Here is a 19,531-nt window from a genome sequence, read left to right as displayed (position 1 = left end):
CTTTGATTGGACCGATCATGTCAACATCTTACTTTCAAAATCTTAGCTAGCAGTCATCATCATGAATCAAGTCAACAATCTACTGGCAAATCCCTTTTAATCCTTGTGATATCAAATCAAATCAAATGTTATTTGTCACATGCGCCGAATACAACAGGTGTAGACCTTACAGTGAAATGCTTACTTACAACCCCTTAATAACCAACAATGCAGTTTTAAGACAATACACCCCAAAAAACGAAGAGATAAGAATAACAAATAATTAAAGAGCAGCAGTAAATAACAATAGCGGGGCTATATACAGGGGGCAGCGGTGTCGAGGTAATTGAAGTAATATGTACATGTAGGTAGAGTTATTAAAAATAATAACAGAGAGTAGCAGCAGCGTGGAAGAGGGTGGGGGGGGGGGGGGGGGGAATGCAAATAGTCTGGGTAGACATCTGATTAGCTGTTCAGTAGTCTTATGGCTTGGGGTAGAAGCTGTTTAGAAGCCTCTTGGACCTAGACTATGCGCTCCGGTACCGCTTGCCATGCGGTAGCAGAGAGAACAGTCTATGACTAGGGTGGCTGAAGTCTTTGACAATTTTTAGGGCCTTCCTCTGACACCTCCTGGTATAGAGGTCCTGGTGATGTGCTGGGCCGTACGCACTACCCTCTGTAGTGCCTTGCGATCGGGGGCCGAGCAGTTGCCATACCAGGTAGTGATGCAACCCATCAGGATGCTCTCGATGGTGCAGCTGTGAAGCCTTTTGAGGATCTGAGGACCCATGCCAAATCTTTTCAGTCTCCTTAGGGGAATAGGTTTTGTCATGACTTTCTTGGTGTGCTTGGACCTTGTTAGTTTGTTGGTGATGTGGATTTCATGGCAACAGACGTGAGTGCTACAGGTCGGTAGTCATTTAGGCAGGTTACCTTAGTGTTCTTGGGCACAGGGACTATGGTGGTCTGCTTGTAACATGTTGGTATTACAGACTCAGACAGGGAGAGGTTGAAAATGTCAGTGAAAACACTTGCCAGTTGGTCAGAGCATGCTCTGTGTTCACGTCCTGGTAATCCATCTGGCACTGCGGCCTTATGAAAGTCTTACTCACATCGGCTCCGGAGAGAGTGATCACACAGTCATCCAGAACAGCTGATACTCTCATGCATGTTTCAGTGTTACTTGCCTCGAAGCGAGCATAAAAGTTATTTAGCTCGTCTGGTAGGCTTGTGTCACTGGGCAGCTCTCGGCTGTGCTTCCCTTTGTAGTCTGTAATAGTTTGCAAGCCCTGCCACATCTGACAAGCATCGGAGCCGGTGTAGTACGATTTGATCTTAGTCCTGTATTGACGCTTTGCCTGTTTGATGGTTCATCGGAGGGCATAGCGGGATTTCTTRTAAGCTTCCAGGTTWGAGTCCCGCCCCTTGAAAGCGGCAGCTCTACCCTTTAGCTCAGTGCGAATGTTGCCTGTAATCCATGGCTTCTGGTTGGGGTATGTACGTACAGTCACCGTGGGGACGTCATCCTCAATGCACTTATTGATAAAGCCAGTGACTGATGTGGTGTATTCCTCAATGCCATCGGAAGAATCCCGGAACATGCTCCAGTCTGTGATAGCAAAACAGTCCTGTAGTTTAGCATCTGCTTCATCTGACCACTTTTTTATAGACCAAGTCACAAGCAAAAATAAAAGCAGGAAGCACCAGTAAGCAGGAATCAGGAGGATAGAATTATGGTCAGATTTGCCAAATGGAGGGCGAGGGAGACGGAGAGCTTTGTACGCATCTCTGTGTGTGGAGTAAAGGTGGTCTTGAATTTTTTTRCCCCTCTGGTTGCACATTTAACATGCTGATAGAAATGAGGTAAAACTGATTTAAGTTTCCCTGCATTAAAGTCCCCGGCCTCTAGGAGTGCCGTCCCTGGATGAGCGTTTTCCTGTTTGCTTTTGCGGTATACAGCTATTTGAGTGCGGTTTTAGTGCCAGCATCGGTCTGTGGTGGTATGTAGACAGCTATGAAAAATTCAGATGAAAACTCTCTAGGTAGATAGTGTGGTCTACAGTTTATCATGAGATACTCTATATCAGGTGGGGAAAACCTTGAGACTTCCTTAGATATTGTGCACCAGCTGTTGTTTACATATATGCATAGGCCCCCGCCCCGTGTCTTACCAGAGGCTGCTGTTCTATCCTGCCGATAGAGTGTACCATCCCCAGCTGTATGTTCTTAATGTCGTCGTTCAGCCACAACTCGGTGAAACATAAGACATTACAGTTTTTAATGTCCCGTTGGTAGGATATACGTGCTTTCAGTTCAGGCAAAGGCAGATTAGCCACTCAACGCCTGATCCTCACAAGGCARCCTAATCTTTTTCCGCAAAATCTGTTTCCTTCTCCAGCGAATGACGGGGATGAGGGTCTGTTCGGGTGATTGAAGTATATCCTTCCCGTCCGACTCATTAAAGAAAAAGTATTTGTCCAATTCGAGGTGAGTAATCGCTGTTCTGATGTCCAGAAGCTCTTTTCGGTCATAAGAGACGGTAGCAGCAACATTATGCACAAAACAAGTTAGGAACAACGTGAAAAAACTAACAAAATAGCATGGTTGGTTAAGAGCTGATAAGACGGTAGCCATCCCCCCCCCGGCGCCATCATGAAGAGAAATAATGAAGAGAAATTATAGATAAAACGTATCGGTGCTCATCGGGCATTGGACATAAACATTACACAAGAAGTTGGAAATCGTAAATTCAACGAGTGGTTTGGAAGGAATCAGTGTGTGCTGGCACGATGATACATTCACTAAAATGACTTCTGTGTGTATGTGCTGTAATGTGTCTAGGCCTCTAGGCTTCCTCTAGTCTATGGCACAGCTTACCCCTGTAACAACAAGAGAAATTGAAGAGATCAACCATCAACTTCACTTAAATGTTTTTTTATTTAAAGAGATGGGTGTATGTCTTTCTTATGATACCCCCAGAAATAAATGATAAACATAAACAGCAATTCCAAAACACTACACATTGAACTACTAAAAAAAAAAAACTATTACAGTAGAAAAAAAGTGTAATATTAATAGACATAAATATTAACTTAATACACATAAGTAAAATCAAATAAAACATGACTGTCCTTGAGAGGGTGTATGTTTATGAGATACTACATAATATGAACACCCACTCAAACATAACCAAATACTATACTAGGGAAGTGGAGTCCAAGTGCTTTGCAAGCAAAGAGCTTTTGTTAGATACAGTACAAACACCCAGTCATTGCAAACACCTCCCAGTCCTTTTCAACATAAAACCAACATTAAAATACTGTACATGCTGATCGCTGGGCTCAACCCAACGCTTATGGAATGGAGACAGATAATGGTGGCTGTGTTCAGGCTCTGGCGTTATTCCAATTTGACAACTCAACCCCTTTGTTCATGCAGTTCAATGATCCGTTTGGAATGCAGCCGCTGTCTTACATTGACTCTGATCCAGCAGATTGTCTTGTGGTTAATGTTATAGTGGGGTAGGGTCACATACGCACTGATGTAACATGGCAACATTCAGACAGCAAGCCACCAATGTAAAATCCCCTCTAAATGAACTGAAAAATGTTAATTGGAGTGGCTATATACATTCCTATGGAACCTTGTGTGCAAAGTAAATGTCCAACATTCTGTGAGCTGCATGTGGAGATATATAACTCTGGGTAGAACAGGAATCAGCTGGAAGGCACTGAGCTGGACTGATTATCAGTCTATTCACTTTGGAGACATTGTGTTCTTAGTTTTTTCTGACCTTACTGCATCCTACCTCTAAGCACAAGAGTTAAACAATGCTTACACAGAATGTACTGGAGTACTGGCGGATCCTTTTGTGCGTTAAGTGCTTGTCCGTTCCTTGGTTAAGGCATTCATRGCGATTGATGGACAGGAGTCTGATGATGGAGTCAGATGAATTCTCTCACAAGTTCTCTCCAGGTGTGTGTATGTGCATGTGTTTGTGTGTTTGTTTACTGGCTAGTTTCCTGTTTCTTGCTGCTGATCCAGTCAGTGTATTGTGTAACACGTGTGTACACCCCGGGTGTGTCTTTCTTCCCACAGCCATCTCCCCAGCTGATCAGCCCCATCAGAGTCATCCTCCCATCCTTGGGACAGACAAGAGGACCACCAGAGTCCCCCTGCAGAGGAGAGGAGGTGACGAGGGACATGGGTCAGTTGTGGTTCAGTCATGGTCCAGCAGTAGGCATACAGTTCCATTTGATAAAGATTAGCAGTAGTACTAACATCCAACATGACACATACTTGTTTCAACCATACCAGCTAACTAGCTATTTAAGTGCTGAGTGTTGCAGAGAGTGCATACTACATGCCAAATGGCACCCTATTCCCTACATATATAGTGCACTACTATGGACAAATGCACTATATAGGGAATAGAGTGCCATTTGGGATGCAGACAGAGAGTGTTAGGAGAGGGAAGAAAAAGAGCCCTCACCTTGCAGGCATCGTCCAGACCKCGGGTGTCCCCGGCACATAGCATGTTGGAGGTGACCACACGTCCAGATAAGACATTAGGGACACAGCGGTCCTGAGGCCACAACCTCACGTGACCCCTCTTCACCCGCTCAGAGTACATCGCATCAACTATGGGGAGAGGGGAGGGTATTAGATTCATTCCTCAATGCACCTATAGCCTATAGAACATTGTTACATCTCTAGACACCATAAAAAAAAATAGCAAGGGTTATCGTCAGAAGATACTGTATTAAATGTATGCATGTATTCCCTTAGGTCAGTGTTTCTTAATCCTGTAAAGGTTTAGTTTTTGCCATAGCTAGCACTAGACACCTGATTCCTCTTATCAACTCATCATCAACCCTTTGATTAGTGGAATCAGGAGTGTAATGCTCGGGCAAAAATAAAAATGTCCCCCCTTTTGGGTCCCTAGGAACAGGATTAAGAAACACTGCCTTAGGTATTTTAAAATGATTTTGTGTGATTTAAGCTACAGAAAATAAACCATTGAACCAGTTTAAAAAAGAGATGAAGAATTCCAAGAAAGGATGATGTTTGTCTTACACTCCTTCTCCTTGCCGTAGCCGGAGATCTCACACTCGGTCCAGTCGGGCAGTACCAGCCCTGGGTCAGGCAGACAGGCGGGTAGGACCTCCGGCGAGTTCACAGCACACAGGCCAATATCACTCTTCAACTTCATCAAGACTGAGGGAGGAAGAGGATGAGGAGAGGGCACCGAGGAGGAGGAGGGCCGGGAGAGAATGAGTGATTGTGCTATACTATGGTTTTAATGGCTCTTCATATATGCTACATAGTCATGTCATAGCCATGTCATAACCATTAGTCATGGTTATTATTAAGGATTGACGTGTCAGTGCTTAAAGGCCCAAATGCAGACGTTTTCATATCAAATCATTTCTGGGTGACAATTAATTCGTAATAGTTTTCTATTAAAATTGACAAAAATTGCTTTTTAGTAAAAAAACTATTTCTCATGCGAGAATTTAGCTAGGACTGTCTGGGAGTGGTCTGAGTGGGGAGGGGAAATCTTAAAACTAGCTGTTATTGGCAGAGAGGTTTGGAACTCTCTTTGTTATCGGTCTATTAACCAATTTACCGCCTGGTGTTGTCACCAGGCAAGCCAAAACTCCCGCCCATGCAAACAGGCTGATTAAAAGGTCCTATATAAATTGTATTTTCAACCAGCAACTAACAGGAAATGACACTGATACATTCTTTTCATCAGCTTTTGTACAATATGATACAAAACACAGGGAAACTGAATTTTGACTGCACTGGGCCTTTAACATTGCATTGGCTCACCAATGTCGTTGTCAAAGGTTGTCTTGTTGTATTTCTCGTGGCTCCAGTACTTCTCCACCTCAAAGATCTGCTCACTGCTGGAGGAGTTCTTACGAAACGTCCTGCCTAGAACCACCTGCAGCCGCTGTGGTTTAAACCTGACGGAGACAGCAGATCACTGAGTTACACCCATGTGTGTGGGTGTGCACTGCGTGCGTGGATGCGTGTGTATGTGTGTGAATGCGTACATGAGTGTGTGTACTAGACATACCCGTCGTCGAAGCAGTGTGCAGCAGAGAGGACCCAGCAGGAGTCTATAAGGACCCCTCCACACAGGAATAAGTGTGCTTTGTTTCTGGGCCGGTACACGTTTATGGCTGCCTGCCACGGCTGCTCTGTGATGTCACTCTTCCGGGCTCCTCCCAGGATACGGAAGGAGGGGAGATTGTTGTCAGCACGCTGGCCACAGGTACCTACCCGCGGGGGACGGCCTTTATATTAGATTTTGTTTTCTGGTTGTAGATAGAAAAACCTCAACATTCACGGGAAGGAGAGGTGAGGAGCCCAGGAGAGTGGGAGGTGTGGAGTAACTAGAGAGAGACATGGTGAGGTGTCAATGTGCGTGATGCAAAGATTTAGGTAAAGTGGATGGATGATAGGGATGCTGGCTAGGAGGTTAAGTGTTAAAGGCTGGCAGAGCTTGAACTAGGCTAGAATAGCAAGGACGAGTGGGACGTATATGTGGTACTTGATATCTAAATGTCATACTGAACAGTATCTGTTTGTTGTGTTTTTAGCGAGGAGGACAAGAACCACCATTACTACTCTAGGCCCAGGGTGGAGGGCGTCCCAACCATGAGCAAGGAAGACGTTGTATGAGGTGATGCGAGGAGCAGAAACTAGAAGGTGAGTAGGTGTAGTGTCAGACGCAGACGAGAAAATAGATAAACAAGCAGTGAGCAGTCGGGAAGGTGCACTCGGTGTAGCAGAACATTAGAAGCGTATGCTCACTCCTGCTGCGGAGCGGACCTCCACTCTCTTAGAGTCCTCCGCTATCCTATTTTCTATCGCTCTAGTTCGTGCGTCCTCCACACCTCCCACACTTCTTGCAGCGTAATACGAACGTATGATGCAGTTGGGCGGGGTTCCGGAGGAAATCACACCGCCCGACTGACTGCTGGCGTTCTGTGATTTGTCTGGAGCTACGACAGCCTTAATCCCGAACGTCTTAGCCTTCGTGGACTCAGCGTTGCTCGGATCCGTCCGACGAGATAACCTAGAACGCAGCATGCTAGTGGGAGGCCTTCTTTGCTATTGACGCCCTCCCTCCACCTCACAGACGGCAAAGGAGAACGCTCTGGGACGGCCACTCTCCTTCGTATTTGCCTGCCCTCCACACCATGGACAAGGCCACTCTACTAGCATATCTAAAGTGCCTGGCGGCCTCCACCCGAGTCGCACGGGTCATCTCCTTGCTGAGGAGGGGAATAGAAGGAGAGTGGGGGGTGTGGAGGAGGAATAGAAGGAGAGTGGGAGGTGTGGAMGAGGAATAGAAGGAGAGTGGGAGGTGTGGAGGAGGAGAAACGCTGTGTAGAGGTGAATTGGATGTGTTATTTTGTGGCTGTCCTACCTCTGTTGTTGTTGTTGCTGGTGGGAGCCCTGGGGCCTAGAGTAGTAATGGTGGTTGGTCTCCTCGCTAAAAAACAAACAACAGATACTGTTCAGTATGACATTAGATATCAAGTACTCATATAGTGTGACTACAGTTGCAAGTGTACTTAATTTAACCTCCTACACATTTCACTCACTACAATCCTGACAGACATTGACTCATTGTCTTCTTAGTTATCATGTATATTACAGTAAGCTACTGTAGGTAATGATGATGATGGAAATACTGGCAGAAGAGACAGTGGCCATTTGACCGGCACATGAGAGGACGATGATGCGTATTGTGGCCGATATTATTGGAATGTAGTCATGGTAACAGGGTAACGGGGARACTCACGGCATTTGGTAATATCGCAGAGTTCCCAGGTCAGCTTCATGTTCTTGTAGACGTGACACCAGGGGCCGAGATCACCGTCTGGGTTCCTGTAAGAGAGCCAGAGGAGAGTGCATAAGTGAGTGTTTGTGTATATCAGTGGAGGCTGCGAGATTAATGTGCAAGTAGAGATACTGGAGTGCAAAGGAGCAAGATAAATAAATAAATACAGTATGGGGATGAGGTAGTTGGATGGGCTGTGTACAGATGGGCTATGTACAAGTGCAGTGACCTTGAGGATGGAAACCATCCACTCATTCCGCTCCAGCCATTACCATGAGCCCGTCCTCCCCAATTAAGGTGCCACCAACCTCCTGTGGTGTATATGTGCGTAAGAAAGAGAGTTTGTGTACGTTTATGATCCTACCTGCAGAAGTTGTGACTCCCCAGCCCCAGCTGTCTGGCGTCAGACCTCCATGCGTTGTAGAACTTGCGGGTGATGAGGGGTGAGTCCCAGGGAAGACAGCTGGAGCCCCTCTTAGTGACYGCCTCCGTCCCCCTGTACGTCTGCCCTGAGCCCTGCACACACTCCACTGGCCTCTGGTCTGGAAAAACACACAGGGTGAGGCGCAGATGAACCTCAGATTTTATTTAATCTGTGGACCAAATAACGTTAGTCAGTAAAGCAACCTGGGTGCCAATCTGTTTTTGATTTAACCTACTTGTCATAGTTTGGCAAGGCAACAATGTAACCAAATACCAGTACACTATAATGGTATCATAGTTAATCATGTTATTACCTGCTGCGCAGCTGGAGAGAGTACAGAACTCCCAGACTATTTGGTTTCCCTTGTAGACATAACACCATGGCTTAGTATCATTGTCTGGATTCCTGAGAGAGAGAGAACAGGGGAGGGGAAAATTGATCTAAAGGGCTTGATTGTTGTGTGTGTGTGTGTGTGTGTGTGTCTGTGCGTTCGTGCGTGTACCTGCAGAAGTTGTGGTTGCCCAGCCCCAGGCTGTTAGCCTCTGGTTTCTTGGCGGTGAACTTCTTCCCTCTGAGGGTGGTAGAGTTCCAGTTGATGCACTCTGAGCCGATCCGACTGATACTCCACGTACCACGGTACCCTTTACCCTGGCCCACCACACACTTCTCATTGGTGTCTGTGGAGAGAGAGAGAAATTAGTCTATACAATCCAGCCATCCAAACACATAGGGTATGTCCCAAATGGCACCCCATTTCCTTTATAGTGCACTACTTTTGACCAGGGCACTAAGGATTCTGGTCCAAAGTAGAGCACTATGTCGGGAATAGGGTGCCATTTTGGACACCGTCATTGGTATCTATGAGGAACCACATCATAACAACCATGTTGATCTGATAGTCTCTCTGTGTGTCTGTCTAGCTGTCGTCCTTTATGGCATCCTCCTGTCGTCCTGCATCATGGTTACATGACTAAGGACTCACTCACACATCTCTTCTGTGTTTTGGCACCCTGATCTTATGGTATCCATGAAATGACACACGCATGAGTATTGATTAAACTKATTTAGAGAGCATATTGGTCTGGTTAGGCTCACTCAGAGTCATATGTGGAGAGTTTGGCCGCTGTGGTTTCAACAAATGACCATTGGTGAATGATGACGCTGATAGATTGCGTCACATGATATGACTCTGGGCTCACTCATTTGGCTGTGAACGCACTCATTAAACTGTCAGCATGTTATTTGGAACTGACATGTTGAATGTTGAGTGGGTAGGGTATCTACAACGGCCTCCAAACGGAATAAAACAAACTGATTTATGTCAGCAAACCGCTGGGTTCCAWGGAGTTTCAGATTTTCTCCCGGCTGGCCCACAGACCACAACTCCATAACCGCTATGAGTCATTGTAGCAGGATTGCATTCTACCATGTCCTGCGTGTCTACTGGTCAAATGATGATGGTAACCAGGATTACTACTAGATAGTACTAGATAAGACTCAATAGCAGTGCAGCAGGGCACAGCCAAATTAGCCCGGGGCTAAGGTTGTGTTATTCCACTTATACATTTACATTTACATTTAAGTCATTTAGCAGACGCTCTTATCCAGAGCGACTTATAGTGGCGCTATATCGTGCTAAATGAACCTATGTAAAGACTAGGGGATAGAATGGATACTGCTCAAATCCCCTTGTCCTTGTTTTTCAGTAGTATATGGGCCCAGAGGAGGAGTATTTATTGACAGTGTAGTGTAGTGTGATCTCTGAATGTATTCCACTTACTGATCTCACACTGGGCTCCTGTGAAGCCTGGTGGACACTGGCACAGATAGTCAGAGGAGTAGACCGCCTCCTTACAGGTTCCCCCGTTGTAGCACCTTGACTGATAGCAGGCTACAGGGACGCGGGGGGGGGGATAGGGATGTAGAGAGCGATGGTTAGATATGTTGGATGTATTTATTTTATACACCTCTTCTCTTTCTCTAACAACAATCATTTGCTGCAGCGCAGACGAAAGTGCCCACCTCTTATAGCAAATGTCCTAGCCTCTTTTACGTCACAAATTCTCATCATTTCCCTTTGTCAGAACAGCTTCAACCTCCAATTTCTCTGTTGACAGCGTACAACCTCACACAGGCGGAGAATATGGCAGTGATTTGTCTGTCAGCGGAGAGGGTGGTCATGCCTCACAGCGTTGTTCAGTGGGGGTGAAGGGACGTGTTTATGGGAGGGTTTGTGCCAAGAGTGTTAAAACATGGTGAAAGTCACAATGGGTGAGTGTTCTAATGACTCTCCATCCTAGACTGCACCCTCTCTCTCCATGACACCAACCACTCTCCATTGTGGAGGAAGTAAGGAAACAGAAGAGAGAGGTACTGTAAATAGAGTGGCGAGATGGGGGCAGACAGACAGAGGGAGGGGGATGGGGGTTCTGTTGATTCAACAAAGACAAACAGTGGAAAAGGAAGACTGGGAAAGAGAACAAGACACATACACTGACAGAAATTACAGGCTGAACAGTGTAGTAACTCTGCCGCCCTAGACGGTGTGGGGGTTTGTGAGCGTGTGTGTGTTGGTCTGTATCTATATCTATGTGTAAGTGTGTCTGTGTTTCCACTCACTGATGACGGGCACGTAGTGACAGCGCTCTCGTCCTTGTGATGCACAGCGGCAGTACTCCACACGCTGGCCCCTCCATCTCATCCATGTGTCCCCATAACCACGCACCGCAGCTGACTGGCCATCCAGACAACGCGCTGAGACACACACACACATAGGCACAGGCACAGGCACAGGCACAGGCACAGGCACAGGCACAGGCACAGGCACAGGCACAGGCACAGGCAGACAGACACACACGCACACACACATACACACCCACACAGGGAAAGGGACAGACACAAAAACAGAGAGACAGACATACACACAGAGAGACAGACACATGAGTAATTTACTACAAGAGAGACAGTAAGATTCAAAGACAAGGTGTAAGTGACACACAAACAAATGATTGATTGTAGCTAACACATGATAAGTGTGGAGGGAGGGACAGATGTGGGGTGTCAGAGGGTGAGGGTAGATTGACCCAGTTGTAGATGGCAGAGCGGGCGATCCAAGCTCACCTCTATAGTAGCGTGTCCCTCTCTTCGCGCGACGAAGCTCAATCTGCCACGGGAGAGGTAAGAGAAATGGTCTCAAAGCTCCACAGTACCAACAAACACACATGTCTGCATGGCAACAGTAGTGATGAAGTTAACTGTCTGCATGGCAACAGTAGTGATGAAGTTAACTGTCTGCATGGCAACAGTAGTGATGAAGTTAACTGTGCATGGCAACTGTAGTGATGAAGTTAACTGTCTGCATGGCAACAGTAGTGATGAAGTTAACTCTAGACGCAGATCTATGGTCAGTTTAGCATTTTCCACCTGACGCATTTTGAGAGGTTAAGCTGATCTTAGACCTGCACCCAAAGGGCAACTTCTATATCTATCTGTAGCTGTGGTTAGTGCAGTGGGTGTGGTACCTACTTTGTCCGCTAGGGAGCAGCAGAGAGCTGACAGGAAGAGCAGCAGTCCCAATATTCTGGCCATGGTTGTGTCTGGATCTTTTCTGCTGGAAAATTAATTAAAACATACATAAGTAAAGGTTTATGTGAAAGAGACTATTGGTTGTTTCAGGACAAGTCAAGTCATTGGGTTCAAAACATATCCTAGTGAACAATAGGTCCAACTAGCCGGCTTCCACCKGGTTACGTAACCCTGCACCTTAGAGGCTTCTGCCCTATGTACWTAGACTTGGAATCACTGGCCACTTTAATATAGAAACACTAGTCACTTTAATAATGTTTAAATAATGTTTACATTCTGCTTTGATGTCACCATTATAATACTCTGATGTTTGTAGAGGATGGATGGACTCTTCAATACTAACCCTTCCTCAAACCCTAACCCTTCCTTTGAGTAAGAGAAAGAGAAAGGTGGAATGTTTTGGGGAATTGGAGGGCATTGCTGATGGCTCTTCCGCTGCTCTGTCGTTCGCTACATACTGAAGTCTGAGACTGACTTCATTGAAGTCGTTTGTGGTGATGAGGTGCACAAGGGGCGTTTACAAAACAAAGTAATCAACGATTGGATCGTCTCTAACCAATCAGAATATCAAAGCCAATGACATATTGTCCAACTCTGGCCCAACCCATCGGTTTTTCTGGACCAATCAGGCGGCCCGAATGTTTTCACATTTGGTGGGGGAGTACTCAGATCCAAACTCATTACGGAAGACAAACGAAGGTCCGTGGGCGTGGCATAGTGTGGTGTGTGTGTGTGTGTGTGTGTGTGTGTTGTGTGGTGTGTGTGTGTGTGTGTGTGTGTGTGTGGTGTGCGTGGTGGTGTGGTGTGTGTGTGTGGAAGTCATACTGATGCAACTGGCATGTACAGTTTCAGAATCAACAGAGTGAGTCTGTGTTTACGTTGGAAAGAACTTCGATGATGACAGAAAATGTATCCTGTAGTTTGATACATAACATGGGGTGGCAGGTAGCCTAGTGTTTAGAGTGTTAGTCCAGTAACCGAAAGGTTGCTGGTTTGAATCCCAGAGCTGACAAGGTAAAAATATGTTGTTTTGCCCCTGAACAAGGCAGTTAACCCACTGTTCCCTGGTAGGCTGTCATTGTAAATAAGAATTTGTTCTTAACTAACTTGCCTAGTTAAATAAAGGTTAAATAAAGAAAATGTTTCCTTTGTCCCTCTGCAGAACTTCTGCCACTACCTCCTGCCCCCTGTCCTCTGCCCCTACCTCCTGCCCCCTGTCCTCGTCTCACCTCCCTACTCATAACCATTGTCCACTGTGTTTACAAGATTGTGCTCCCTCTGGGATAAACAGGATAGAGACCCTCTTCACTCTTTCTCTCTCCCTCCAGTGAATGAGTGTCTAACAGAGACCATAGCCCTTAATCCTAAGGAACAAAGAACAGTGTCAAACAATCTAAACACAGCCGGACACGCAAGGGAAAGTCTAAAGAGCTGCGTATGAGTGTATCTGAGTGTGTGAGCTCACAAAACATTGCTGAAGCCCTTTCCCAACATTCCAAGTCAGAGCAGTATGGAAGCGGTTCCTAAAGAGACGAGCAGATGTAGGGCGGGTAGAATGACTCACGACAACACAGAGAGAGATGAGAGGAGAAGAGGGGGGAAATGACCGGCAACTTTACAGAGACTGACTCCAAAAAGCCTTTTTGCACTAGCGACTAACCACACAACCCACTTAGTTTAAACTGACATTTGTAACTTAGGTATTTTTTAAATGTGTGGTGATGGTGGAGGTGTGATGATCGTGCTATTTGGCAATGCTGTTGGTTGCTCTGGATAAGGGTGTCTGCTAATGGAATTTTACATTTAGGTGATTTCGTAGACGCTCTTATCCAGAGCGCCATACAGTAAGTGCATTCAACTAGGGAAGGTAAGGCAACCACATATCACAGTCGTTGAAATAAAATAAACATTTGAATAAAATGTGAATGAATCTACTTCTCTCTGTAAACATACATGTCAGATTGGAGATGCATTGCAAAACCCTGTTAGGAACCATTGCCTATCTGTCAACTGTGACTAACCATGACTCAACCTTAGAGAGAAGGGGGAAGACAGAGGAGAAAGACAAAAGGTGAAAAACCTAGAAAGTTCAAAGAAGATGGAAAGAGTGAAAAGAGACTGAAGAAGACTCCAGCACTGTGGTCATCGGATGGTACCAAGACCAACATATAAACTTCAGACACACACACACACACCGCAGCCGGCTGGCGGCTGTCTGACTCATCATGTGTGTCTGACTGGGCTAATAGCGCTGTTGTTTTGATATAAATGAGGTCAAACTGCTACGCTGGCGATACACACACACTGCTCAGGAACGTGAACCTAATCAACTCACAAGACACAAAGACAAGAGTTCCTGGGAAAAAGACTCCTGAGTCTTTCACTGGGATGACTGCAGGACTGTACTTGTGGAACCTCTCTCTCTCTACACCACACACAACACACACACACACACACACACACACACACACACACACACACACACACACACACACACACACACACACACACACACACACACACACACACACACACACACACACACACACACAACACAGAAGAGAGGTACATATCCCTTTCAAGCCAGGTGTTTCTCAGCTGGAGGAAACCCCCAGGTGTTTTCAGGCTGTGTTTTCTATACCCTAGCTGAGCCTCTCTGGCAGAGCATGAGTTTTTCTCGCTGGGTTTAGTTTCCATCCGGTTTCTTGGTGCAGCTGTTCCGCTGTGTCTGTTTTCTGTTTCCTACCGTCCTCCCTTTAGTCTGTCAGACCAGGCCATATGTTTCCTGCTAACACTGAGCCTGTGTGTCCCATGTCACTCACTTTTATGCTTTATCTGTCACACACACATACACTCTTAGCAAAAAGGGTTCCAAAGGATTCTTTGGCTGTCCCCATAGGATAACCCTTTTTGGTTCCAGGTAGACCTCTTTTGGGTTCCATTGTAGGACCTCTGTAGAAAGGGTTTTACATGGAACCAAAAGGGTTCTACCTGTAGCCAAAATAGTTATTCAAAGGGTTCTCTCATGGGGACAGCCGAGTAACCATTTTATGTTTTAGATAGCACCTTTTTCTAAGAGTGTAGTCCCCATGTCCAGACCCCCCACCACACACACACACCACACACACACACACACACACACACACACACACACACACACACAACCACACACACACACACACCACACACACACCACACCACACAACACCACACACACACACACACACACACACACACACCACACACACCACACACACACACACACACACACTCTTAGTGCCGCTCTATCATTAACATGTGTCTGTTACACACACACACATACACACAACACACGCTTAGTGCCCGTCTTCTATCATTAACATGTGTCTATTACACACACACACACATACACACACACCACGCTTAGTGCCCGTCTTCTATCATTAACATGTGTCTATTACCACACACACACACACGCTTAGTGCCCGTCTTCTATCATTGACAGTGTCTATACACCACACACACACACACACACACACACACACACACACACACACACGCACACTTAGTGCCCGTCTTCTATCATTAACATGTGTCTATTACACACACACACCACGCGCGCGCGCCACAGCACACCGCGACACACACACCGTGGGGGGGCTTCCTCAGACACCACAGGATTATCAATTGCTGTTTGATAATCCCACAATGCGGTGTGTCTGTGTAGGTTTGTGGCCTGGCAACGATTCTACTAAACCAGCTCTTACAAGATCCAACACACACACACATGCACCCACACTAAAACACAAACACACATATACAGTTGCACAGCCCTATTTTGTTGGTAGTATTTTACAAGATCAAAAGGGAAACAATTGGCATTTGTTTTTTCTCTCGCTTTTAGTTGATYAGAGTTTAACTCATTTCCTAGCACGGATTAGGAGGCAATTGTCTGTCCCACCTAGTTAGTCAGTGGTTTCTTCAGAAAAATGTATGACCGTATATTCCCTTCAGACCCATGAGGGCCAGAGGAAACCTCTGCTCTCTTAGTAGATCAAGTCTGAGTGTTGATGTGAATGAGAGACTGTTGAAGCCTGCTGTTGGAGTTTAGTCAGTTATAGACTATCAACAGCATCAGCCTCACACCAGAACACTAGGCTAATATTCAGACACACAAACTAATCAAACTCCCCCACAACAACCACATCAGTATGCGGGTAACTCCCTAGCTTAATTTCCTATCCGTGTTTAGTCATGCAGCAGACTTGGCGAATAATGCTGATTCTGATTACGCTAACAGAATTGTCTCGAAGTGCTGAGCACAACTCCTACTCCCCCTGTCAGTCTGAGTGACGAGTCTACCTGGCCGACCTGTACAGTAAGGATGGGTGACGTGCAGACCAGTGACCACAGGAATGCTTCAGCAGATAGAGACTCAGACAGCGGCCATTTCACCTCTCAAGGGATATAAGGAAGTAAGGCTTAGGTGTTAGGGTCGGAGGTTAGTGTTTTACTTAACTCAGRACAGCAGTACACAGTACTCTAGTCAAAAATCAGGACGATCATCAAACTGAATAAGGATGTTTTGAAATACCGATCTAKAGCTGCTAGAGCGAGGATAAGAACTAACTAGAGGAAACAACTTTAAAGTGTGCAGTTAAACAATAGTACAGATGTTGCTGTTGGTAAAATATTATTTTCCCATACCAATAAATCTTAATGAATTGATTTGAAAAGAAGAAAACAGTTGTAGACAGAGGGAGCTGTGTGTGTATGTTATGGTGTATGGGACTATGCATATATATGTGCCATGATGGCATGCCCTTAACACAGTTATAACAGAGTTTWCTCTGCACTGAGGGAAACCAGGCAGCCATAGGAGTGATCTGATTAGCATCACATTGAACCAGAGTGAACTAGAATGATACGCACCTGTGGTTTGGTTCTAGCTAATTATCTTCCTTTCCTTCTCTTCCTCGGTTTGGTTCCAATACTKTAAAATAGTCTTATTTTCCATGTCTGTAACGATGTGCGCTGAGAGTCAGGAAGCAAGTTCAGGGAGTGAGTGTTTTAATAACTAAACACAACTAAATACAAAACAAGAAACACGAACAACGCACAGACATGACACAGGAACAGAAACTATAACGCCTGGGGAAGGAACCAAAGGGAGTGACATATATAGGAAAGGTAATCAGGGAAGTGATGGAGTCCAGGTGAGTCTGATGACGCGCAGGTGCACGTAACGATGGTGACAGGTGTGCGCCATAAGGAGCAGCCTGGTGACCTAGAGGCCAGAGAGGGTGCACACGCGACAATGTCTCGTRGTTACTTTTTGGGGACGAGACACTGGATATGTTATGCCCACACTATCATAAGGACTATACTAAGTTATTAACTGTGTCATAATAATGATATAACACATGTCATGAAAGCTGATGTCTGCCTATGACAACTGACCTAACACTGTGATGACACTATGTGTTACTTAGGTATGGTAAGCTACTTGGCTGGAGCCATGCCTGCTATACCGGGGTCTTTATCTAAACCCCTCTAAAGGGGGTCTGTTGTGGGGGTCTACTACAGAGGTGCCATTGTGGTCTTTCATGCCCACTCTACACATGGRCTGTYTGCCAAATGGCACCCTATTCCCTATTTAGTGCACTACTAGGGCTCTGGACAAAAGTAGTGCACTAAATAGGAAATAGGGTACAATTTGGGATGCAGSCACGGTATAACACCTGCTCTGTTCATCAGAGAGACGGTGAACGTAGCCACAGAAAGACATTCCGGTTTAGAGAGAGGGAAGGGGGAGAAGAGGGAGAGAACAAAGATGAGAAGAAAAATGTGAGATTCAGGCGAAAGAGAAAGGAGCGACATAAGAGAAAAAGGGGTAGAGAGAAAGAGGGAAAAGTGACAAAGTAACAGAATACAAAGACGAAAAAGAAGGGAAAGAGGGGAAAGCAAACCCCTGAAGTCAGCAGTGTAGTGAATGAGTCCACCGAAGCTAGCTGTATGGAGAGAATAGTTGAATCATCAACCGTAGGCTGCAGAGAGAAAGGGTAGAGGAAATAGGGAGGAAGGATGGACCAATGGATGGATAGATAGAGAGATTATACATAAAGAGCAATCAGATCACATTTTAAAATTAGACATCGAATAGAGCACCCACTGTCTAACAAATGAAACCCACTAAACGTATCACTCTATGACCAGACAGACTGGCSGACCAGTGACCACAGAAGGCCAGTCACTCATGACCTGTGAATCAGACAGAGCACTGAGTGGCCCCCTGGCCTGAACCACCAGCCAGCCCAGCCGCCACACAAWGCCTGGTGACACACCACACTACAARACTCACTAACAGACTACAATACTCATTCAGAGCAAAGAATGCACTAAATGCACTGATCCGTAAGCAATGATCTGGGATCWACTTGTTACTAAGCAACATAGCTGAGTTTGGACTACTATGCAGCCCCTTAATCGTCAGTCGGTTCCTGGAAGGGACCCTGTCCTGATGGTGGTGCATGTGAGCCACCTCATGTTTGTCTCGTTCATTCACAGTGTATCCGAGGACACTAAGAGTGTACTGTAGTACTGAGAGATGCTGTCCAGAGGAATTCCCAAGTTAAGAGAGCTGCTTAAAGCCTCCAATTATATACGGGGCTAGTCAGGCACAAGGTGGAACCAACACACGCACACTTACAGTTGAAGTCGGAAGTTTACATACACTTAGGTTGGAGTCATTAAAACTTGTTTTTCAATCACTCCACASATTTCTTGCWAACAAACTATAGTTTTGGCAAGTTGGTTAGAACATCTACTTTGTGCATGACACAAGTAATTTTTCCAACAATTGTTTACAGACAGATTATTTCACTTATACTGTATCACAATTCCAGTGGGTCAGAAGTTTACATACACTAAATTGACTGTGCCTTTAAACAGCTTGGAAAATTCCAGAAAATTATGTCATGGCTTTAGAAACTTCTAATTGACATAATCCACTGTTATGTTTGGAGGAAAAGGGGGTGCTTGCAAGCGAAGAACACCATCCCAACCGTGAAGCACGGGGGTGCTTTGCTGCAGGAGGGACTGGTGCACTCACAAAATAGATGGCATCATGAGGTAGGAAAATTGATGTGGATATATTAAAGCAACATCTCAAGACATCAGTCAGGAAGTTAAAGCTTGGTTGCAAATGGGTCTTCCAAATGGACAATGACCCAAGCATACTTAAAAGTTGTGGCAAAATAGCTTAAGGACAACAAAGTCAAGGTATTGGAGTGGCCATCACAAAGCCCTACCCAATCCTATAGAAAATTTGTGGGCAGAACTGAAAAGCGCTGTGGAGCAAGGAGGCCTACAAACCTGACTCATTACACCAGCTCTGTCAGAGGAATGGGCCAATTTCACCCAACTTATTGTGGGAAGCTTGTGGAAGGCTACCCGAAATGTTTGACCCAAGTTAACAATTTAAAGGCAATGCTACCAATACTATTGAGTGTATGTAAACTTCTGACCTACTGGGAATGTGATGAAAGAAATAAAGCTGAAATAAATCATTCTCTCTTACTATTATTCTGACATTTCACATTCTTAAAATAAAGTGGTGATCCTAACTGACCCAAGACAGGGATTTTTACTGGGATTAATGTCAGGAATTGTGAAAAACTGAGTTTTAAATGTAATTCTGGCTA

General features: G+C 45.5%; 1 protein-coding gene across 3 annotated transcripts in view; it reads right to left on the bottom strand.

Annotated features, from left to right (window-relative positions):
- Positions 1–3,973: 3,973 nt before the first annotated feature.
- The window catches only part of LOC111974940 (tissue-type plasminogen activator), a 17,928-nt gene continuing 2,370 nt past the window's right edge, over positions 3,974–19,531 (bottom strand). Inside the window, exons 1-15 of one of the 3 annotated variants that reach the window (XM_070447063.1) lie at positions 16,761–16,822; positions 11,790–11,871; positions 11,385–11,427; positions 10,884–11,018; positions 10,045–10,155; positions 8,767–8,941; positions 8,578–8,669; positions 8,205–8,382; positions 7,802–7,887; positions 7,424–7,489; positions 6,065–6,266; positions 5,815–5,951; positions 5,056–5,196; positions 4,472–4,620; positions 3,974–4,154 (exon numbers count right to left, since the gene is read on the bottom strand). In XM_070447063.1, the coding sequence (XP_070303164.1) occupies positions 3,987–4,154; positions 4,472–4,620; positions 5,056–5,196; positions 5,815–5,951; positions 6,065–6,266; positions 7,424–7,489; positions 7,802–7,887; positions 8,205–8,382; positions 8,578–8,669; positions 8,767–8,941; positions 10,045–10,155; positions 10,884–11,018; positions 11,385–11,427; positions 11,790–11,852 (1,746 nt within the window). In that variant the 5' untranslated portion in view covers positions 11,853–11,871; positions 16,761–16,822 and the 3' untranslated portion in view covers positions 3,974–3,986. Of the gene's footprint in view, positions 4,155–4,471; positions 4,621–5,055; positions 5,197–5,814; positions 5,952–6,064; positions 6,267–7,423; positions 7,490–7,801; positions 7,888–8,204; positions 8,383–8,577; positions 8,670–8,766; positions 8,942–10,044; positions 10,156–10,883; positions 11,019–11,384; positions 11,428–11,789; positions 11,875–16,760; positions 16,823–19,531 lie in introns of those variants that run through there. The other 2 variants (XM_024003031.2, XM_024003033.2) reach the window with 2 other exon arrangements.

The sequence above is a fragment of the Salvelinus sp. IW2-2015 genome, linkage group LG15 (assembly GCF_002910315.2).
Source record: "Salvelinus sp. IW2-2015 linkage group LG15, ASM291031v2, whole genome shotgun sequence".
Classification (NCBI taxonomy): Eukaryota; Metazoa; Chordata; class Actinopteri; order Salmoniformes; family Salmonidae; genus Salvelinus; species Salvelinus sp. IW2-2015.
Note: the sequence above shows the minus strand (reverse complement) of the source record. Positions and strands in the feature narration are given on the sequence as shown.